The sequence below is a fragment of the Passer montanus genome, unplaced genomic scaffold (genome assembly GCF_014805655.1).
Source record: "Passer montanus isolate IOZ18808 unplaced genomic scaffold, ASM1480565v1 scaffold59, whole genome shotgun sequence".
In the NCBI taxonomy this organism is placed as follows: domain Eukaryota; kingdom Metazoa; phylum Chordata; class Aves; order Passeriformes; family Passeridae; genus Passer; species Passer montanus.
In genome coordinates, this window is record NW_024370926.1 from 193,058 (window position 1) to 209,780 (window position 16,723).

General features: G+C 59.2%; 1 protein-coding gene across 1 annotated transcript in view; it reads right to left on the minus strand.

Annotated features, from left to right (window-relative positions):
- The window catches only part of AGAP3 (ArfGAP with GTPase domain, ankyrin repeat and PH domain 3), a 74,942-nt gene that overhangs the window by 43,641 nt on the left and 14,578 nt on the right, over positions 1-16,723 (minus strand). Inside the window, exons 7-9 of the mRNA XM_039726475.1 lie at positions 14,840-14,967; positions 7,010-7,165; positions 3,113-3,205 (exon numbers count right to left, since the gene is read on the minus strand). Coding sequence (XP_039582409.1) covers positions 3,113-3,205; positions 7,010-7,165; positions 14,840-14,967 — 377 coding nt within the window. The remainder of the gene's footprint in view (positions 1-3,112; positions 3,206-7,009; positions 7,166-14,839; positions 14,968-16,723) is intronic.

The following is a 16,723-nucleotide window of genomic DNA, read 5'->3' on the forward strand; positions in this document are numbered from 1 at the left end:
TCAGAGACAAGTGTCCAGCTATGAGGGAACTCTGCCAGCCTTGCAGGACCATCACCAAGAGGACACTGCAGCTCACGGACCCCGAGTCCCTGGCACAGAGCAGCCCTGGCAGAGGCACCCGCTGTTCCAGGTGTAGGGGGGCCCCAACACCCACAGCCTCACCTGTCCCCTTGGGGAGCTCCATCTTTTCCAGATGTGCATAAGGGAGACAGATCAGGTCACCCACAGGTGCTGTGCTGGAGAAGGCAGTGACAAGTGACAACCAAGCAGCCTGCAGCATCACCACACATCCCTCCTCAGCCAAGGCTCCCCAGTGTGTCTCTTTCTGCAGCACCCAGCCCAGCATCCTGCTCCCTGGCTCCATGCAAGCCCCAGACCCCACGTGCTGAGGAGGGCTGTCAGCACTTCCCAGCGCTTGTTCTGTGCTCACAGAGACCAGGCAGGGATCGTGGATCACAGTGACTGCAGCCATGGGGGCCATGGGTGAGCCTGCTGCCCCCCAGCACCCACTGCCTTCAGCCTGGGCTGGCCCTGTGGGCACAGACCAGCCTCCTTCTCCCACACAGAGGAACCCAGCTGCTCCTGAGGTGACCTGCAGCAGCCCCAGCACCCAACATGCCAGCCCAGAGAAGCCAGTGCTGGCCACAAACCCAGGCAGCAGATCCTGCCCCTTTGCCACTCACAGCCCCAAACCCAACAGCTCCTCTGCTGCTACGCTGGGCAGGACCAACGAGGGTCTAAGAGGAAAACCAACTAAAGGCCCCACTCTCCCACTGCCTCTCAGAGACAGCAAGCAGTGAGACCTCCACCATCTTCCAGAAGGAGCAGGTCCATGCCAGAGACCAGAGCAACCATCCCCAGTCCTGAATCTTTGTGATACAGAGCTACACCTCCTGAGAGTCTCTGCTCCTCTCCCTGCTGGTGCGACCAAGCCATCACTCCTTGTGGCCTAGGGCCACAGCAGGAATGTGCCAAACTGCAGTGCTAACCTCACTATGGACCCCTGACAAGCCCTTCCCCACAAGCCACATGCTGATATCTGCTGGAACAAGCTAGTGTCCACCTGTCCAACACCACTTCCCCCCACGATGCTCCTGTAAAAACACTGCCCAGATCTCTGGGAAACCACCTCTAGAGACTCTGTCTAGAAAAGGTGCCAGTCCTGAAGCCAGCATGGACCTGGATCTCCCGTGGGAACTCTTTGCTCCAGGCTCTCCTTGTGAGCTGCTGCTGCTGCCATGAACTGGCTCCTCTGCTTAGTCCTGAACCAGGCAGCAGTTTGGCATCTCCTCCTCCTTGCAAAGCCCAGAAAGGATGTACAGAGGTTGTGTTTGCAGAGCTGGGCCTCTGTTGGTCCCAGCTCTCCCCATTTCACACAGGAACACCATGGAATGACTCAATCCCACTAAACCAACACAGCCTCTGGCAGACCAGGCAAGGCCAGACCCTGTCAGCAGCACGGAGACACAGGAGCAGGTAAAGAATCATCCTGCCCTGCCAGGTGGAGGGAGATCCTGGAAAAAGGAGCCCAGAGGTCCAGGCACAATGGGCTGTCAGGTCCCTCTCAGGACCAGCCCTTGGCAGGCAGCAGCAGGATCAGGGGAGCCAAGTCAGGTCTCACTGAGGGCTCCAGCTGCTCTACTCTCAGCCTCCCCTACCTCACCACAGAACAGCCACCCACCTCTTCCCCTGCTGCCCAGCTTGGGCTGAGCCCAAACCAGAGCAAATGGGCACTGCCACTGCACACCAACAACCCACTGCACACCAACAACCCACCATAACAACAACCCACCATAACAACAACCCACTGCATACCAAAAACTCACCATACCAACAACCCACTGCAATCAACAACCCACCTCAGCCAATGACCCCCACACCAACAATGATCCACCACAAACAGCAACCCACTGCACACCAGCAATGACCCACTGCACACCAGCAGACGCTGTGCTGCAGAGAGCAGGGCACGGCCCAGCACACAGCTGGGCTGCCTCTTCCTGCTGGGCAGGGCCAAACTTGGGCACCTCAGGAGCAGAGCCCCATGTGGGAGATCCCACAGCCTCCACCCTGGCATTGCTCCTCCTGTCACTGCTCCCCCTGGCTCCAGAGCCAACCCTCCCAAGGCTGCCCTTCCAACAGCACCCTCCTTTCAGCACAGCCCCTTGCCCGGGGCACCAACAGCCCTGCACAAACCCGCCCCAGGATTACTCCATGGGCAGGGAAGGGAGCTCCAGCAGCTTCGGCAGCTCCAGCAGTGAGCAGGGTCTTTCTCTTCTGACCCACCACTCCCCTCCTCAGCTAGCCTGGCTTCATTGAGTCCTTCCCCATGGAATCTCAGCATGGAATCGTACCAGGCAGCCAGAACCTGGTGGGGATGTAGACCCTACTCTCCTGCCTCGTATCCCAGCACTCCTGCAATGCAGGGACACAACTGGCCCTGTGCAACTCAGCCCTGGCAGTGCTGGGGGGCCCATGGGGCACAGAGGGACCCGCAGGGGGTAAATGAATCCACAACGGGGGCACAACATGCAAGGCAGGAGCACAAACTGCCAGATCAGTCTTTCCTGTAATGCAAGGAAATCCTGACTGAAACACCATCCAGCCAATCCACACCACCTGGCTCGCCTGGACGTCACCCATCCCTGCTTGCCAGTGATGGACACGGGGGCAGGCAACACTCTGGGTTGGATCCCAGCAGCTCAAGCTTCCCTGGAAGCCAAGAGGCAGGAGCAGAATGCAGTGCTGCTGGAGGAAGCAGTGCCTCCCTTAGACTGCCAGCGGCTCACGGTGTGGGCACTGTGCTCACAGCTCTCTGTAGGAGCCCCTGAAGAGGGGAATCCCTTCCCGTCCTGCCAGGAGTGGAAAGGAGCAGGAGAGCAGAGGAGCGGCAAGGAGCAGAGAGGCTGCGGCAGAGGCTGCGGCGGGCGTGGGGCATGGATGCCATCTGCTGGAACCGCTCTGCAGCCACAGCCCCGCCGCACCCACCCACCCAGGGCACGGGCCACAGCCCCCACACTGCCGGGCCCGCGGGTGGCAGCCCCCGGGGCAGGGGGCACAGCAGCCCCACTGCCCGGAGCCGCTGCCGCAGCAGCCAAGGGGAGCACCGAACCTGCTTCATGGGGATGGCCCGCCCGCTGCCAATACTGTCCGCTTTACACTCCGGCACCTTCTTGTCGCGCTCCGGGTCCGCGCCCTTCCGAGACTGGAAGAGAAGAGACACAGGCGCGTTAGAGCTGGGCACAGAGGCCGAACCGCGGTCCCCTGTCCCCGGCAGCCTCCAGGGCACACCACTCTGCTCTCCCCCGGGCCAGCTCTCCCAGCACCCGGCCCCTCCAGGGACGCTCGGGACACTCCAGCCCAGCCCCCCAGCAAGCTCTCCTCTCCCCCCACGGCAAGCAGAGCTGTCCTCCTCCTGGCAGAGCGGGGCTATGTGGGCACCCCCTCCCGTGGGGCACACAGGACATGGCGACAGACAGAAATGGCATGGGATGCAGGTGGAGCATGGATGGAAGCAGGAGAGGGTCAGGCAGTGAAGGAACTCACACCTCTACTAATCCAACAGATTTATTCTGGTAACACACTTGCACCATACAAAGTAGCACAGGTCACCGGGCAGATACCAGCCCCTTACAAAAGAGCATGGACAATAAATATCTACCACACGTCTAGAGCGGCGAGAGCGGGACCCACCAGCGCCCGAGGGCCGCGGGGAGAGCAAACTCTGATAAATACAATATGAAATTTACAGTCTGTTGAGCAGAACTCATTCAAAGTGCTTAGGACAGAGGGAAATACCAAGTCATACATGGCATGGAGCACAACCAATACATTCAGAATCACAACAATGGCAGGAGGCAGCGGCAGCGTCTCTCTGGAGCGTCCTACACACCCCCTCAGTCCAGGAGGGCCCCGTGTGCTTTGGATCAGAAAGGGATACGAGCCCCGCGCGCCTGGGACACCGATTCACCAGATTTTGGGCCCAGAACCAAACAAAGAGATCGAAAGAGAAGAAAACTAAAGAGACACAGATGGCTGCTCGGCTGCGAGGAGAAGAGGAGAAGGAGCAGGAGTCCATGCAGGCTGCAGAGGTGCAGGAGGGAAGAAGGAGCGGAGCGCTAGCGGCAGGCGCTGCAGCGGCTCCCGCAGGCAGCAGCAAAGCGTCTTTTGGCCCATCCAGCTCCATGCGCAGCTGTCGCCCGGTCCCGGTGTGGCTGCAGGTCTTCCCATCCCAGGAGGGTCGTCCGCCTGGCATCCCCGAGAAAGGGCAGTGCCTAGACAGCATCCAGCAGGCCCAGAAATGTCCCAGCTTAAAGTGCAGGCGCAGGCCGTCTCAGCGCTTCCTAGACTTTACATTGGGGGGATTTAAAAGGCTCCTGCGTGTCTCCGAGGGGGGGACCCATGCTGGCTGGAGGGCGGGCGAGCCTCTAATCTTAGATCAATCCCAGTGCCCATCCCTTATCCGGCCCTGGAGAGGCAATGAAAAGTGAGAGAATTTGTACAGAGGTGCCGTGTGTAACCACCTGGATCTTCTAATTTGGAAGGAGTTGGAAAGGCCTTTTTGTTGATGAAAAGTTGGAAACAGTGGCACATATCTGCAAATATCGAAAGAATAAAGAGTTTGGCAAGTTATACTCAGAACACGGACACGAGTCTGTCAGTGATGGGTGCCAGCAGACAGCACGGACAGGCCACGGAGTGGGCGCCGGCGGCAGCAGCAGTCGGGGCTGGGGCTGGGGGCAGGAGTGGGTGGGCGCCTCGAGGCGCGGGTGGGCGCAGAGTTTGTCTCCACCTGGAGCTCTGGGGCATGCAGACCCCCGGGGGGGAATGCGATCCCGTGGGGAGCGGGAGGGGAGCAGGAGAGAGGAGAAGGAGAGTGGAAGAAAAGAGGAGGAGGAGAAAAGTAGAAGAGGAGAGGAGGAGAAAGAGAAGAAGGAGAACGGGGAGGAGGAGTAGGAAAGGAGAGGGAGGAGAGGAGAAGAGGAGCAAAGGAGTCGGGCATAGCTCAGGACTGGGGCTGCAGCAGCTCCCAGAGCTGGGCTGAGCACTGCACCTCGGAAAGGCCTGTGCCCACCTGGGGACCCTGTAAGGACAAAGCTGCTGGCTACACCTGCGCTGCCTGCCTGGGAAAAGCTAGTGGCAGAAAACAGCCTGCCCTCTCCTTCCCTTCCCGCCCTTCCTGGTCCTGTCCCACTGCGGGAGGTGTCAGGAGCTGCTGCTGCTGCCACGACCAGATGGGTGAAGACGTCAACGTGAGCCATGGATGTGCACCAGCACACGAGCAAGCAGGTGAGGTGAGCCCCAGCCCCGCGGCGAGCGAGCGAGCGCCACCGAGCACAGGCGAGCGCGTGGCGCAGAGCAAGCGTGAGCCCGGGATGAGCGAGCGCGCGAGAGCCCCGCGCGCACGATGAGATCCACAGCGAACAAGCGTAAGCCCCCAGCAAGCCGCCCTCCTGCCCCCCAAGCGTGCCCGCCCCAGGGAGCGAGCACGGGGCTCCGGGGAGCGCGAACGCGAGCCGGCGGCGAGTCCAGAGGCGTGGGCGCGCGGCGGGCAGCACGGGCGTGGCACAGCGAGGTGGTGGCACAGCGAGGTGGTGGCACAGAGGTGGCACAGCAGCAAGCACAGCGAGGGGACGGCAGGGCCCAGGACAGGCACCCGCAGCGCTGCGTGCAGGGGGAGCACGGCCTCCACACCGCAGAGCTAGCGGGCATTGCAGAGGGCGTGAGCACAGGGAGGGGAAGGCAGGGAGGGAACAACCATGCGCTGGGAGTGGGGAGCTGCTGGAGGGGCCGTGTGGGCTGGCAGGAGGATGTGAGGAGCACAGCCCACCGCCAACAGCACACGGACGGGGTGAGCGTGGGCCTGGGGCGGGCACAGAGAGCTGGGGGTGTGTGAGATGCAGCTGGGGGAAGGCACAGATTGTTTGGGAGGTCAGCGCCAGGAGGTCACAAGCCAAGGGAGATGGGCACATTCCCAGCACGAGGAGTGGGGAATCTGGGATGCCAATGGTGCAGTGAGAGGAATGGGGCACAGGACACCAAATTTGTGTGGTCTGGGCTCAGAGCAATAGCGGCTGGTCACAAGGGTGACACAGTGCAACAGGTACAAGGGCTTTGTTGTGGCTGGTTCCACAAACAGCAGACAGTGTGCTGAGCAATGGTGGCTGGAAAGCACATTGAGATGGGGAGAGGATCAAGGCCGGAGCCTGCACATGTACACAGGGAACAGAGGCCACACCTGCACTAGACGTGGGACTGGGACACGTGTGCTCACAGTGAGGGGACACTCATGGCTGTGCTCAGAGCAAGGGTGAGTGTGAGGGCAGGACTGGGCACACTGCGTGGACGGCGTGTGCATGGTGTGAGAGCGTGCAGAGAGGCAGGCTGCAAGGCAACCAGCACAGCTGAGGGCTGCAAATGTACCCTGCTCCACCTGGGGCCCACAGCTTCACTGCCTCCCCTCTGTCTTCCCTCCCTCCACACCCACAGCAGCTCCCACGTGTGCTGCTCAAGTCACGCAGGATTCAGGAACGGGAGCAAGTGGGGCCCCATGCCAGGTGCTGAGCTCTGCACAGCACCACTGGCACAGCATCACCGGCAGCAAACAGGAGGCCCACGGAGCAGGGGCTCTGTGCCACGCTCGGGGTATGCAGCCCCACGGAGAGGATGAGCAGAGTCACTGGTGCTGTGCACGCACAGCTGCACTCCCTGCAACGAGCAGGAGCTCACACACACTACACAGCCACACGAGTGCACCCTGCACACTCCCATGTGTGTGAGCAATGTCCTGCTCCCAGATGCTCCCCATGCACGCACGCTCTGCCTGAAGCAGCCTGCAGCACCACGGTCCCTGCACACGCAGGTCCCTCCTGCACACACTCCTGCCGGCACAGCATGGATGTGCTCCAACTGTGCAGGAGAGCCCAAGGGCTCCGGCTGCCGTGAGCCACTGCCCTGCCCTCTCCTGCTGAAACCCACCCAGCGCTCCTGGGCTCCCTGCGCTGCTTACCGTGAAGATGTTGGAGCGCCGCTTGGACTGCTTGCGGATGGGGGTGGGCGTGTTGGAGGCAGCGATGGTCTCGATCCGCAGCTCCCGCTGGCTGATGCTCGGGGTGGAGGGCACAGACGAGGAGTAGTCACTGAAGGCTCCTCCACCGTTGGTGGCCTGGAGGAGGAGATGGATGGTCAGGGAGGTCAGAGGCAGGCTACCTGGAGGCATGACTGCCGGAACACCACCTGCCCCACGTGGCCTCATGCCAGGGCAGGGTGTGCCATGCAGGACTGGGACTGGGTGACATCCAAAAACTCATGGAATTGTTTCAGTTGGAAGGAACCTTAAAGGCCATTTAGTTCCAACCCCCTGCCATGGGCAGGGACAACTTCCACTAGACCAGATTGCTCCAAGCCCCATTCAACCTGGCCTTGAACACTTCCAGAGATGGGGAGCTCACAACCTCTGTGGGCAACCCAGAGAGACATCCAATGCCAGGCACTGCTCCTGCTCAACAGAGGGGCTTGGGAAGCCTCTTTCTGCTCTAGTTTTTCACCAGTAAAACATTCAAATTCTGAAATCAGAGAAGGGCAGCAAATGGCCAGAGAAATCCAGCTGAAGCCCTTCCAAACACAGGTGTGGAATGAGGCCTGAGGCAGCAGAGTCCCATGTAGAGGGGCACAGCTAGGGCACCTCCACCTGCTCCCAGAACACAGGATCAGGGTAACTCTCCTTGGGCAGTCATGCCCTTCCTCTCCACCGAGCCCCTCAGACACGAGGCTGTGAGGCAGCCCAAAGCCTGCCAAGCTCCAAGTCCCATTCATCCATTCCCTGTTCATGAGTAGAGCCGTGATGCCAACGGGGAAGTGTGTCCCCAGCACTCCAGCTCTCACCTCTCCTGTGTCCTGAAGCACAGAGTGCCACACCCCATGCTCAACCTCTGTGTGAAACCCATCTCTGCTGCTGGTTTGGAGGTCTCTCTGAGCAGACACGAGGCTGGCACACACCTCCCATGCCTGCAGACCACCACAGCCATGGCTGAGGGTGCCTGGGAACACAAGGGGCTTCACCAACACCTCAGTGAACTCCACAGCAAGAGGAAGATCCAACCATGCAGCCATGCATCCACGCCACAAACAAGTCTTCCAGACAAGGCTGCTCACTCCCACCCTGCCCAGTGTGGGCAAGCCAGTGGACAGGGGCTTAGGGACACCCCAGGAACAAAACTGGCATGGAAGCATTTCAGGTCTGCAGCCCAAGACATCTCGCTGTGACAGGCACATGGCAGCCCGAGCTCCCGGGCAGCTCTGAACAGCGTTTCAGAAACACATGGAGGAGCTGCCCCTGGAAGGGCAGGTGAGCTCCAGCACCCCAGAAGGGGCAGCCCGCCTCCTCCCAGCTCCCACACTCACACCACAGTGGTGGCAGCAATGGCCCAGTGACTTCCTCCATCCTGCCTACACTCTGAGCACGAGTGGAGCCCTTGCAGGGTGATGATCTGCTGAAGGGGCTCCACGGGAGACCCCCATCCCCATTGGGATCAGAGCCTCATTCTGAGACAAGCAGTTCAGAGAAGTGTGAAAGGGGCTGTGCAGGCAGAGCAGTGACCATGACCCACAGCCCAGTCTCAGAGAGAGGTGCAACCTTCACCAAGCCATGGATCCCCTCATCTTTAACAAGAGATATGGGAGAAGACCCACAACGGGAACTTAAGAGAGGAGAAAGCCACCCAAGCAGCATTTCAGTTTCCTCCTCACAAAGGCAGAGCAAGGAAAATAATTCCATGCTGTGAGCAGGTGGATGGCTCAGACCATCCCAGCCTGTCTGGAAACAGGAACAGTTCTGGAGTCCTGAAACACAGAACAAGAGGGAACCTAGCCTGGTTGTGTTTTTCCACAAGTACAAGAAGCTGGGAACTTTGTCCAGTTTGCGTGGGAGCTCCTCTGCAGGGTGAGGAACCCTGTGCTGGACAAGAAGGTTCAGTGCCAAGTCCCAGGGAAGGGGAGACCACCAGGGACACAAAGGGGCGAAGCAACATGTCACCTGCCATCTGAACTTCAACAGAGAGAGCTGCTGTCAGTGCCAGTCCAGCACCCACACAGGACTGCAGGTGCTGTGATGGAGGAAAGGCTGCAGGGAGCCAGGGCCACCGAGTGCACGCATGCACGATCTGTGATTCAGCACACGTGAGCCAGCTCAAAGAAAGTGAAACATTCCAAGTGCTAGGAAGAGTAGGAGGATGCAGCAGCACAGACAACCTGCCACATGGAACATTGAGCTGGGCATGGCTGTCCCTCCAAGACACCTCCTGGCCATGCCTGGCATGTCCCGGTGACATTGGCTGCACGTCCATGATGCTGTGACTGTGGGGAGGAGCCAGTTCCAAGGAGGCTGCAGAGTCTGAGCTCCTGCCAGAGCAGCTGGAACAAACCCTGTGGCTGCAGATGATGGACACTGAAACATCAAGGAAGAAATTTTGCTACACTCTGGTTTATATTTTACTTACTCCTTGCAGTTCTGTGTGACATTTCTGTCTGGCCAGAATAACTTTCCTTAGCCTGTAAGTCTGCCTGGTGTTGGAGCCAAGGTTAGTGTCCTTGAGTGATGAAGGACACTGGCCTTTGAGCCTCCCATGGTCCACAGACCAAACCTCAGGAAGGGCTCTGGGGCTGGAGGATGGCTCACACCAGGCTATGAAGGCAAGCTGCCATGAGTTTGGGGGGCAGAGGAGAAAGAGATAGAGAGTGGCTCAGGCAATCCTGAGCCAATCCTGAGCTCTGCTGGAGCAGGGAGCTCCCTAACTTCCATGGGATCTAGGGACACAGGACAAATCCCAGGGATGTGGGAGAACAAGGTGGCAGGTCTGGGCCGGTATCATGTGCCTGTTATTGTCAGGCACTTTGCTGGTGGACCTGAACAAGCACCTGTGGTCACCACTGGAATCTGAGAACACAGTGGGAACTGGAAACCTGGTAAACAGCTGTGGGACAAATCCTTCCCACTAGTGTGTAACCGGTGGAAGAGCACCGGCAGCGCCACGGGTGCCTGGGAAGGGCAGAACTCAGCTGGAGGTCAGGGCAGGAATTCCTGGTGGAACAGGGCCTGGGGCGGAACAAGGAGCTTGGGAAGGGCTCTGAGTGCAAGAGCACACAGAAACAACAACCAGCACCCCGCTGTCTGCGGGAAGAAGGGAGAGGCCAGAGGAGCACAAGGACGATGGGAAGTGGGCACCGTGAGCCGAGCAGGCAGCGGGACTCGGCTGCCAGGAGGAAATGCCAACGCCTGCTGCCACAGCTCCTGAGCCCCGACGGAACGTGCCGCAGCAGTGAGCACTGCTACGGCTCAGGTGAGCTGCCCTCGGGCCTTCGTTTCACTTGCAAACCTTGATTTTCCACCTCTTTCATCTGATGTCTCCCCAAAGGCCGGATGAAGGCCCTCCCAGGGCCCACCAAGAGCCCGTGCAGGAAGGCAGACCGAGGCCACTGGAGGAGAGCCATCATACTGGGCAGCCCAGAGCACGGGGGATGGCAGCAGCCCCCAAGGCCCCGGGGGCACCCAGCTCCCTCCACCAGCCTGCTGGGTACCTGCATGGGGTACCTGTGTTACCTTCTGCCCGCTGCTGGGAACCAGTTTCCTGGCAGAAAGACAAACTGCCATCCCACAGCAAACACAACACTGACTCACCCACAGCCTGGGGAACTCCCAAAGGCATCCCAGAGGCCCTGAAGAAAGACTGAGAACGGGGCAGCAAAAGTGAGGAAATCAGGTAGAACAACTCTGCGGGTGTTGCAAGCACCCACTGGCCCGAGAAACTCCCACCCCTCCCTGCAGGCAAGGGCCAGGAGCTGCCAGCAGGGAGCAAGGCGGGAGTCAGGGCTAAGTGAGGAGTGGGATTCCCAAACCCACCCAACCTGCTCACTCAGCAATAGGTGTGGGCAAGATACAGAGAGGAGAGCCCAAGGCAGCAGGCAAGAGCTCTCCCTGGGGCTGCTGGTTCTGGGGAACAGCAGGTGCCTGCTCCAGCAGGTGCAGACCCACACCCCTCAAGCTGCTGGGAAGGCCAAAGGGACAGATCTGTGTCCCCAGGGGAGTGCAGGACTCCAGGGCTGGCCCTGGCCTGCTGCTCCAGACTGATGCTGAGCACAGTAGCCAGGGTCAGGGACCTGCTGAGCACACCTAGTGACTCATGAGAGCTGGTGGAAAACCCTGACCAGGGCTGACCTGCTCCTGCAGCTCCCTTTCCCTCCCCACGGATGGAGCAACATCCTCCAGGCACTGCTGCAGAATAAGAGCAAAAACCCCAAACTCCCAAAGGCAGAAGTGGAGCCAGGGCCTTTGGCTGGTTCCCAAGACCATCATGCACTGTGCAAGGAGACTGGGACACATCCACAGCACCACTGTCCCAGGAGAAGGCAATCCTCCAGACAGATGGGTAACAAGGAGTCCCTCCTCTCCCAGTAACCACGCTGCACTGGTCCAAATGACAGACCAGTGCCATGTCCAAAAAAGTTAGTTTGGATCAGCCAGCAGTGTCAAGCTACTTCCAGAAGAGTTGTGCCCAGAGCAAGAGAAGGGACAGGGCTGGGTCCTAGCCCCCACCTACCATAAGAAGCCCTTTGTGGGGGACTCCTTGTTCCCATTCCAAGAAAAGTGCCTTCTCAGCTGGCAGCTCCAGAGGACAGCACTGTCCCTGCAGTATGGGCCAGACCAGGCCCAGAGCAGTACTGCCAATCCCAGTTCCAGGGGCTCCTCCTGACCCTAAATGCCAATCCCAGTTCCAGGGGCTCCTCCTGACCCCCAAATGCCAGTCCCACTGTTCCAGAGACTCCCCCAGGCAGTACTGGAGGGGAAGGGGATCTTTCTGTCCCAAGTGCATGCCTCACCTGTACACACAGATACCTGAGGCACAAGGCAAAGCTCCTAATTGTGTTTTTTGTCTGGCTTCTCTCCACCTCATCTCCATATTAAGTCCTGTGCTCCTAAACTCTTCCTTGAGAGCCTTCTTCCTGTTTTCCCTGTGCCAGTTACTCCTCTCTGACTTGCAAAAGCAAATGAGAAACCCTGGTGAGAGCCCCAGGCCCTCAGGTATGACAGATTTCAGCTCAGCTCACAAACACCTTGTCACCCTCCCATTGCTCCTTCCTGGCAGGGCCAGCCTGTCCACCCTCTCCCAGAGCTGCCCCACCATGTACTGCTGGGCCAGGAGCAGGGCACAGCAGGACACTGCTCCCCAGCACCCACCCGGCCACGGTGCCCTCCCACGAGGGCAGCCTGAGCACACACCTGAGCGTGTGCCAGCTCCCTGTGCTCTGCCCAGTTCCCTGTCAGAACCATCAGTTATGGGTGAATTCGTTTCCCAAAGCCACTTGGATTTTCCCTGAGGACAGTGGGGAGCAGCTCCAGAACCTCACTTCCGAGCCCATGCAAGAACAGGCAAACACTTCACAGCATTTCAGGATCACTCACCATTGCTTCTCTATTTTTAGAGGTGTCCTTAGTAATGGGGGAGAGACATGCAAACACCAGGGGCAAAGATTGGCACCAAGAGGGGTTGTGGTGGGACCACACAAGAGCCAGAACACAAACTGACTTTGGTCACCCTTGGGGGTCCAGGTTTGCCGAGGGCAGGGGGCACAGAGCAGGTCTGGGAGGGGGCACGGGCACCAAGCCACAATCCCTGCGTTACTTCCCTCCACAGCCCTGCTTCCCACCACAGCTCCCTACGTCCCTCCAGCCACGCCAGGAGCACAGCGAGGTACAGAGAGCAAAGGTCTGTCCCCGAGCAGGCAGCCAGAATTCACCTCTACACAGACATCGTCTGCCAGCCGTGCTGAGAGGCGCTCTGTGGGAAGGAGAGGAGAGGAAAGCAGGGACGCCTCTGAGCAAACGCCTCACAAAGCTCACGACATGCAGTTAGAAAATTCTTCCAGAATTTGTTTCCCCGCAGCCAGTCCTAAAGCCACCCCTTTTGTTCAGTGCTGCCTCTCCTGAAGGAGCTCTTTCATGTCACACCTGTGGATTTCAGGTCTATCTCTGCACTCCTTCCTCAGCTAAATCAGTCAAGTGCTGACTTTCCTTCTGTGCCAGGGTCTCTTCCCCCCCAGACGTTTTTGGTACTCCTTCAGGTTCATGCACAGTCACTTGAGTACTGGATTCATCTGGGGAACCCAGGGGTCTGGCAGCCCCATCCCTCACACAGGGAACACTTTTTAGCTTCACAGTAAACACCCTGCCTGCCTGGCACAGCCAGTGCCAGTGACACACATGTATGGGACTCTTCTCATACTTTGGACATGGAAGAAAACACTACAGAAGTGTCCAGCTCCCCTGAGAAATGCTGACCTGGGCCATCAGCCTCTTGCTTCCCTTCCAGCACACGTGGCCTCTTCCCAACCAGGCTCACACTGTACACAATTTGCTAATAAAACCCTCAAATTACCAGAGGCACTCAAATCTGTATGTCCCTCAAATCTGCATGTCCCTGGGACTCTGCCCTCCACCTTGGATGTCTCCCACTGAACTTGTCCCCAGCTTTCTGGACACAAGCAGACAGAACCTGGCTTTGCAGCCTTCCCCAGCAGCCCATCCAGCTGCACACAGACTTTACCTGAACTTGCTGGTGTCCAGGTGACCTGCAGCACCAGGAAGCTGGCACAGGTCTCTGCAAAAACCTGCACTCACCTACTTGCAATCCAGCTTCAGAAGCCCCTGCAATCAGGTAGGCTGCAGATATGGCCAGGTCAGTGCAGGGACAGGCTCCTGTGGTGGGGGCCCAGGAGTCCCCCCAGGGCTAGGAGGCTCTGACACACCCAGAGCTTCAAAGGCAATCCCTTATGGAAAAGCCATCAGCTACACGTGCTGTCCCTCAGCCACAGGCAGATTTCCTGCAGTCCCTGTCACAGAAACTGTGATTCCATATGCCAGAAATGGAATCTGCTGCCTTGAGTGCCCTGGGGAGCAATGGAGCCCAGGACCTCTCCTTTCTCCCTCACCAGTCGCCCAGCCAGCATTTCTGTGGGCACTGGGAATGCAGCGAAGCTTGAATGCAGTGAGGTGGCTGCCTGAAGGATCTCCTCCCCCAGCCCCTCACCATGGAGCCTTCCTGCCTCAGCTCTGCTCCAGGATCACAGAACATCACCATCCTCCCGCAGCAGGACCTTGGCAAACCTTACCAACAGCACAGAGCCCTTCCTCTGGCAGAGGGGAGGGAACCTCCTTCCCTGCTGTGCTCCTTCAGCTCACCACTGAACACACCCCTCCACAGGAACATGCCCTCAGAAGCCCTCAGCTGCATGTGCATGCAGACCATCAGCTTCCTGAGTCTGGGGGAAGCAGGACCTGAGCAGCTGTGCCCACCCAGCTGGGGCAGCCAGGGCAGCCCCCTGCCACAGCCCCTGTGCTGCCCAAGAGCTCCCCAACCCACTCATGGCTCTGCTGAGTGCCTGCCAAGGCACAACAGTCTGGGCACCACGAGCCACACCCAAAGGTTTAGACATGAAACTTGACCTCAGGGCGAGCATCAAACTGTCACACAATCACAAAATCATGGAGTGCTTTGGGTTGGAAAGGACCTTCAAGTACATCTCAATCCACCCCTGCCATGGGCAGGGACACCTTGCACTGCTCCAGGCTGCTCCAAGCCCCAGTGTCCAACCTGGCCTGGGACACTGCCAGGGACAGGGCAGCCCCAGCTGCTCTGGGCTGTGGGAGAAGCACCAGGGTGACACGCTCTGCTCTTCCAAGAGCCAGCCCAGAGCAGTGGTACCAGGCTAAGGATGAACTGCTGGCTACTGAGCTGAGGGTGTGGAGAGCACGAGAGCCCTTGGCTTCCCTGTTCCCGTTCCCCACCTGGTTGATGTGGACAGAAGGAATGGAGGCTGCGGACACAGACGAGTGGCTGGGTGAGTTGGGCAGGGACTTGCAGGGGCCGATGGACAGCTGGTGCTTCTTCCGGAGAGCCACCACCTTCTGAGCCACTGCAAAGGGAGAAAGGGACAGGGTCAGCCTGCAGAAAGCAGTTTACTCCCCCCACAGATTTCTGGAGGGCTTCAGGGAGAGCCAGGCCCTTGCCCTGACTGATGTGCTGCCTGCACTGCTCAGGCTGAGTCCCCAGAGGCCACCTGGCCCCTCGGGCACCACACAGAGCAGCAACTTCCCATGGACACCACAGGAGCCCAGGCTGCTGCAGGAGAGCCCCTGGGCAGTCCATCACTTCTCAGCCACCCCTCACGCCAACTCCAGGAGCCAGGTACTGAACTGCCTGGGCAAATGCCACCTCCATGGGTCTGGGCCTTGTGGCTCTGTAAAGGGACACCCTGAGGGTTCTCTGTAGAATCCTTGGTGGATCACTAGGGACCTTTGCATGCTCTTCCTCTGTCCAGACTTGCTGGGTTTCTCTGAAACCCTGCGAGCTGCTCAGGTGCTGGTGCTCACAGTGACACTGGGCAGTGGGGCTGCTCAGGGCAGGGCACACCTCACTGCTTGTACAGCACAGCCCTGTGGGGCAACCAGAGAAACCAGGACAAAGACTGGTGTAAGGGATGGCAGAAATTACCCCAGAACATCGGGCTGATGTTCAGGCCTGGCACACAGGAAGGTGAAGGTCACCTCAAGGTGCCTCATTTCAGGGCTGGGGAGATGTTATCCCTCCAGTGTGGTCTCATGGTTAATTCCTCATTAGCAGTAGTGGTAAGGGATAACTGATGGGCAGAGCCTCTTCCAGGCTCCCTGCCCACAACAGCAGTGGCTGAGGGCTTTTTCTGGACATTTCCTGGCCCCTGGGGGCTGAGCTCCCAGTGTGCCCAGCCAGCACTGGGATGGGAGATGTGCCCTGGGCAGGGGATCCAGAGCCTCCCTGGGAGTTCCTGCTGGAGCCTGGGCCTGCAGCCCCGTGTGTGAGGGGGATGATGGAGAGCAGCAATGCCACCAGCACCTCAGACACAGGTCCTGGGCCATGCAGCTGCTGGCTGCCCTCTCCAGTGCTCAGGGCAGACGAAAGGCAGGACCATGCACCTGGGATCTGCAGCAGAGCTGAGGCTCAAGAAGTCACCCACAGCACAGCTGCTGTCCCTGCTGTGCCCTGCAGGACTGGGCTGGGTCAGCCCTCCTCCTCCTCAGGAACATGGCCAAGGTGACCATGGCTAGGGGCTCCCTGACCTTTCCTTGGTACAGAAACACCATTAAAATGAAGCCCAAGAACTGAGGCCCCCACACTGATGGCTCCTTGCAATCTGTCCTGGCATCTGCTGAATGTGAACCCCAGATTTCTGCAAACAGCAATTGTGAGGGCGACCCTGAGAATGAAGTTCTTTAACCAGACCTCCTTGGAGCCAAGAGGGCAGAAGGCACATTCCATGGCAGCCCCCCGTCAGCGGGGCTCTGCCAAGCACCCCTTGGGGCAGGCCTGCCTCAGGGAGTCCTGAGGCTGACCCGACACTGCGGGACACAGCCTGGCCTAGGGCACTGTCCCACCAAGATCCCACCCTCTCACTGCAGGAGTCACTGTCACATCTGTGGACTTGGGAAGGATGGAGGAGCACAATTCCCACAAAGGCAGCAGCACCTCCAGGGGGAATCCTGCCAGGACACAGAAACCAGAAAGGAGGAAGCGACCCCCATTCTCCTGCCACGTGCCCTCCTCACGGTGACCTTCAGCAGCCTGAGTGCCCAGACACAGCCTCAGCCACAAAATCCCCAACAGCAGCGTGTGTCAGGCACACACTGCAGTGTGCT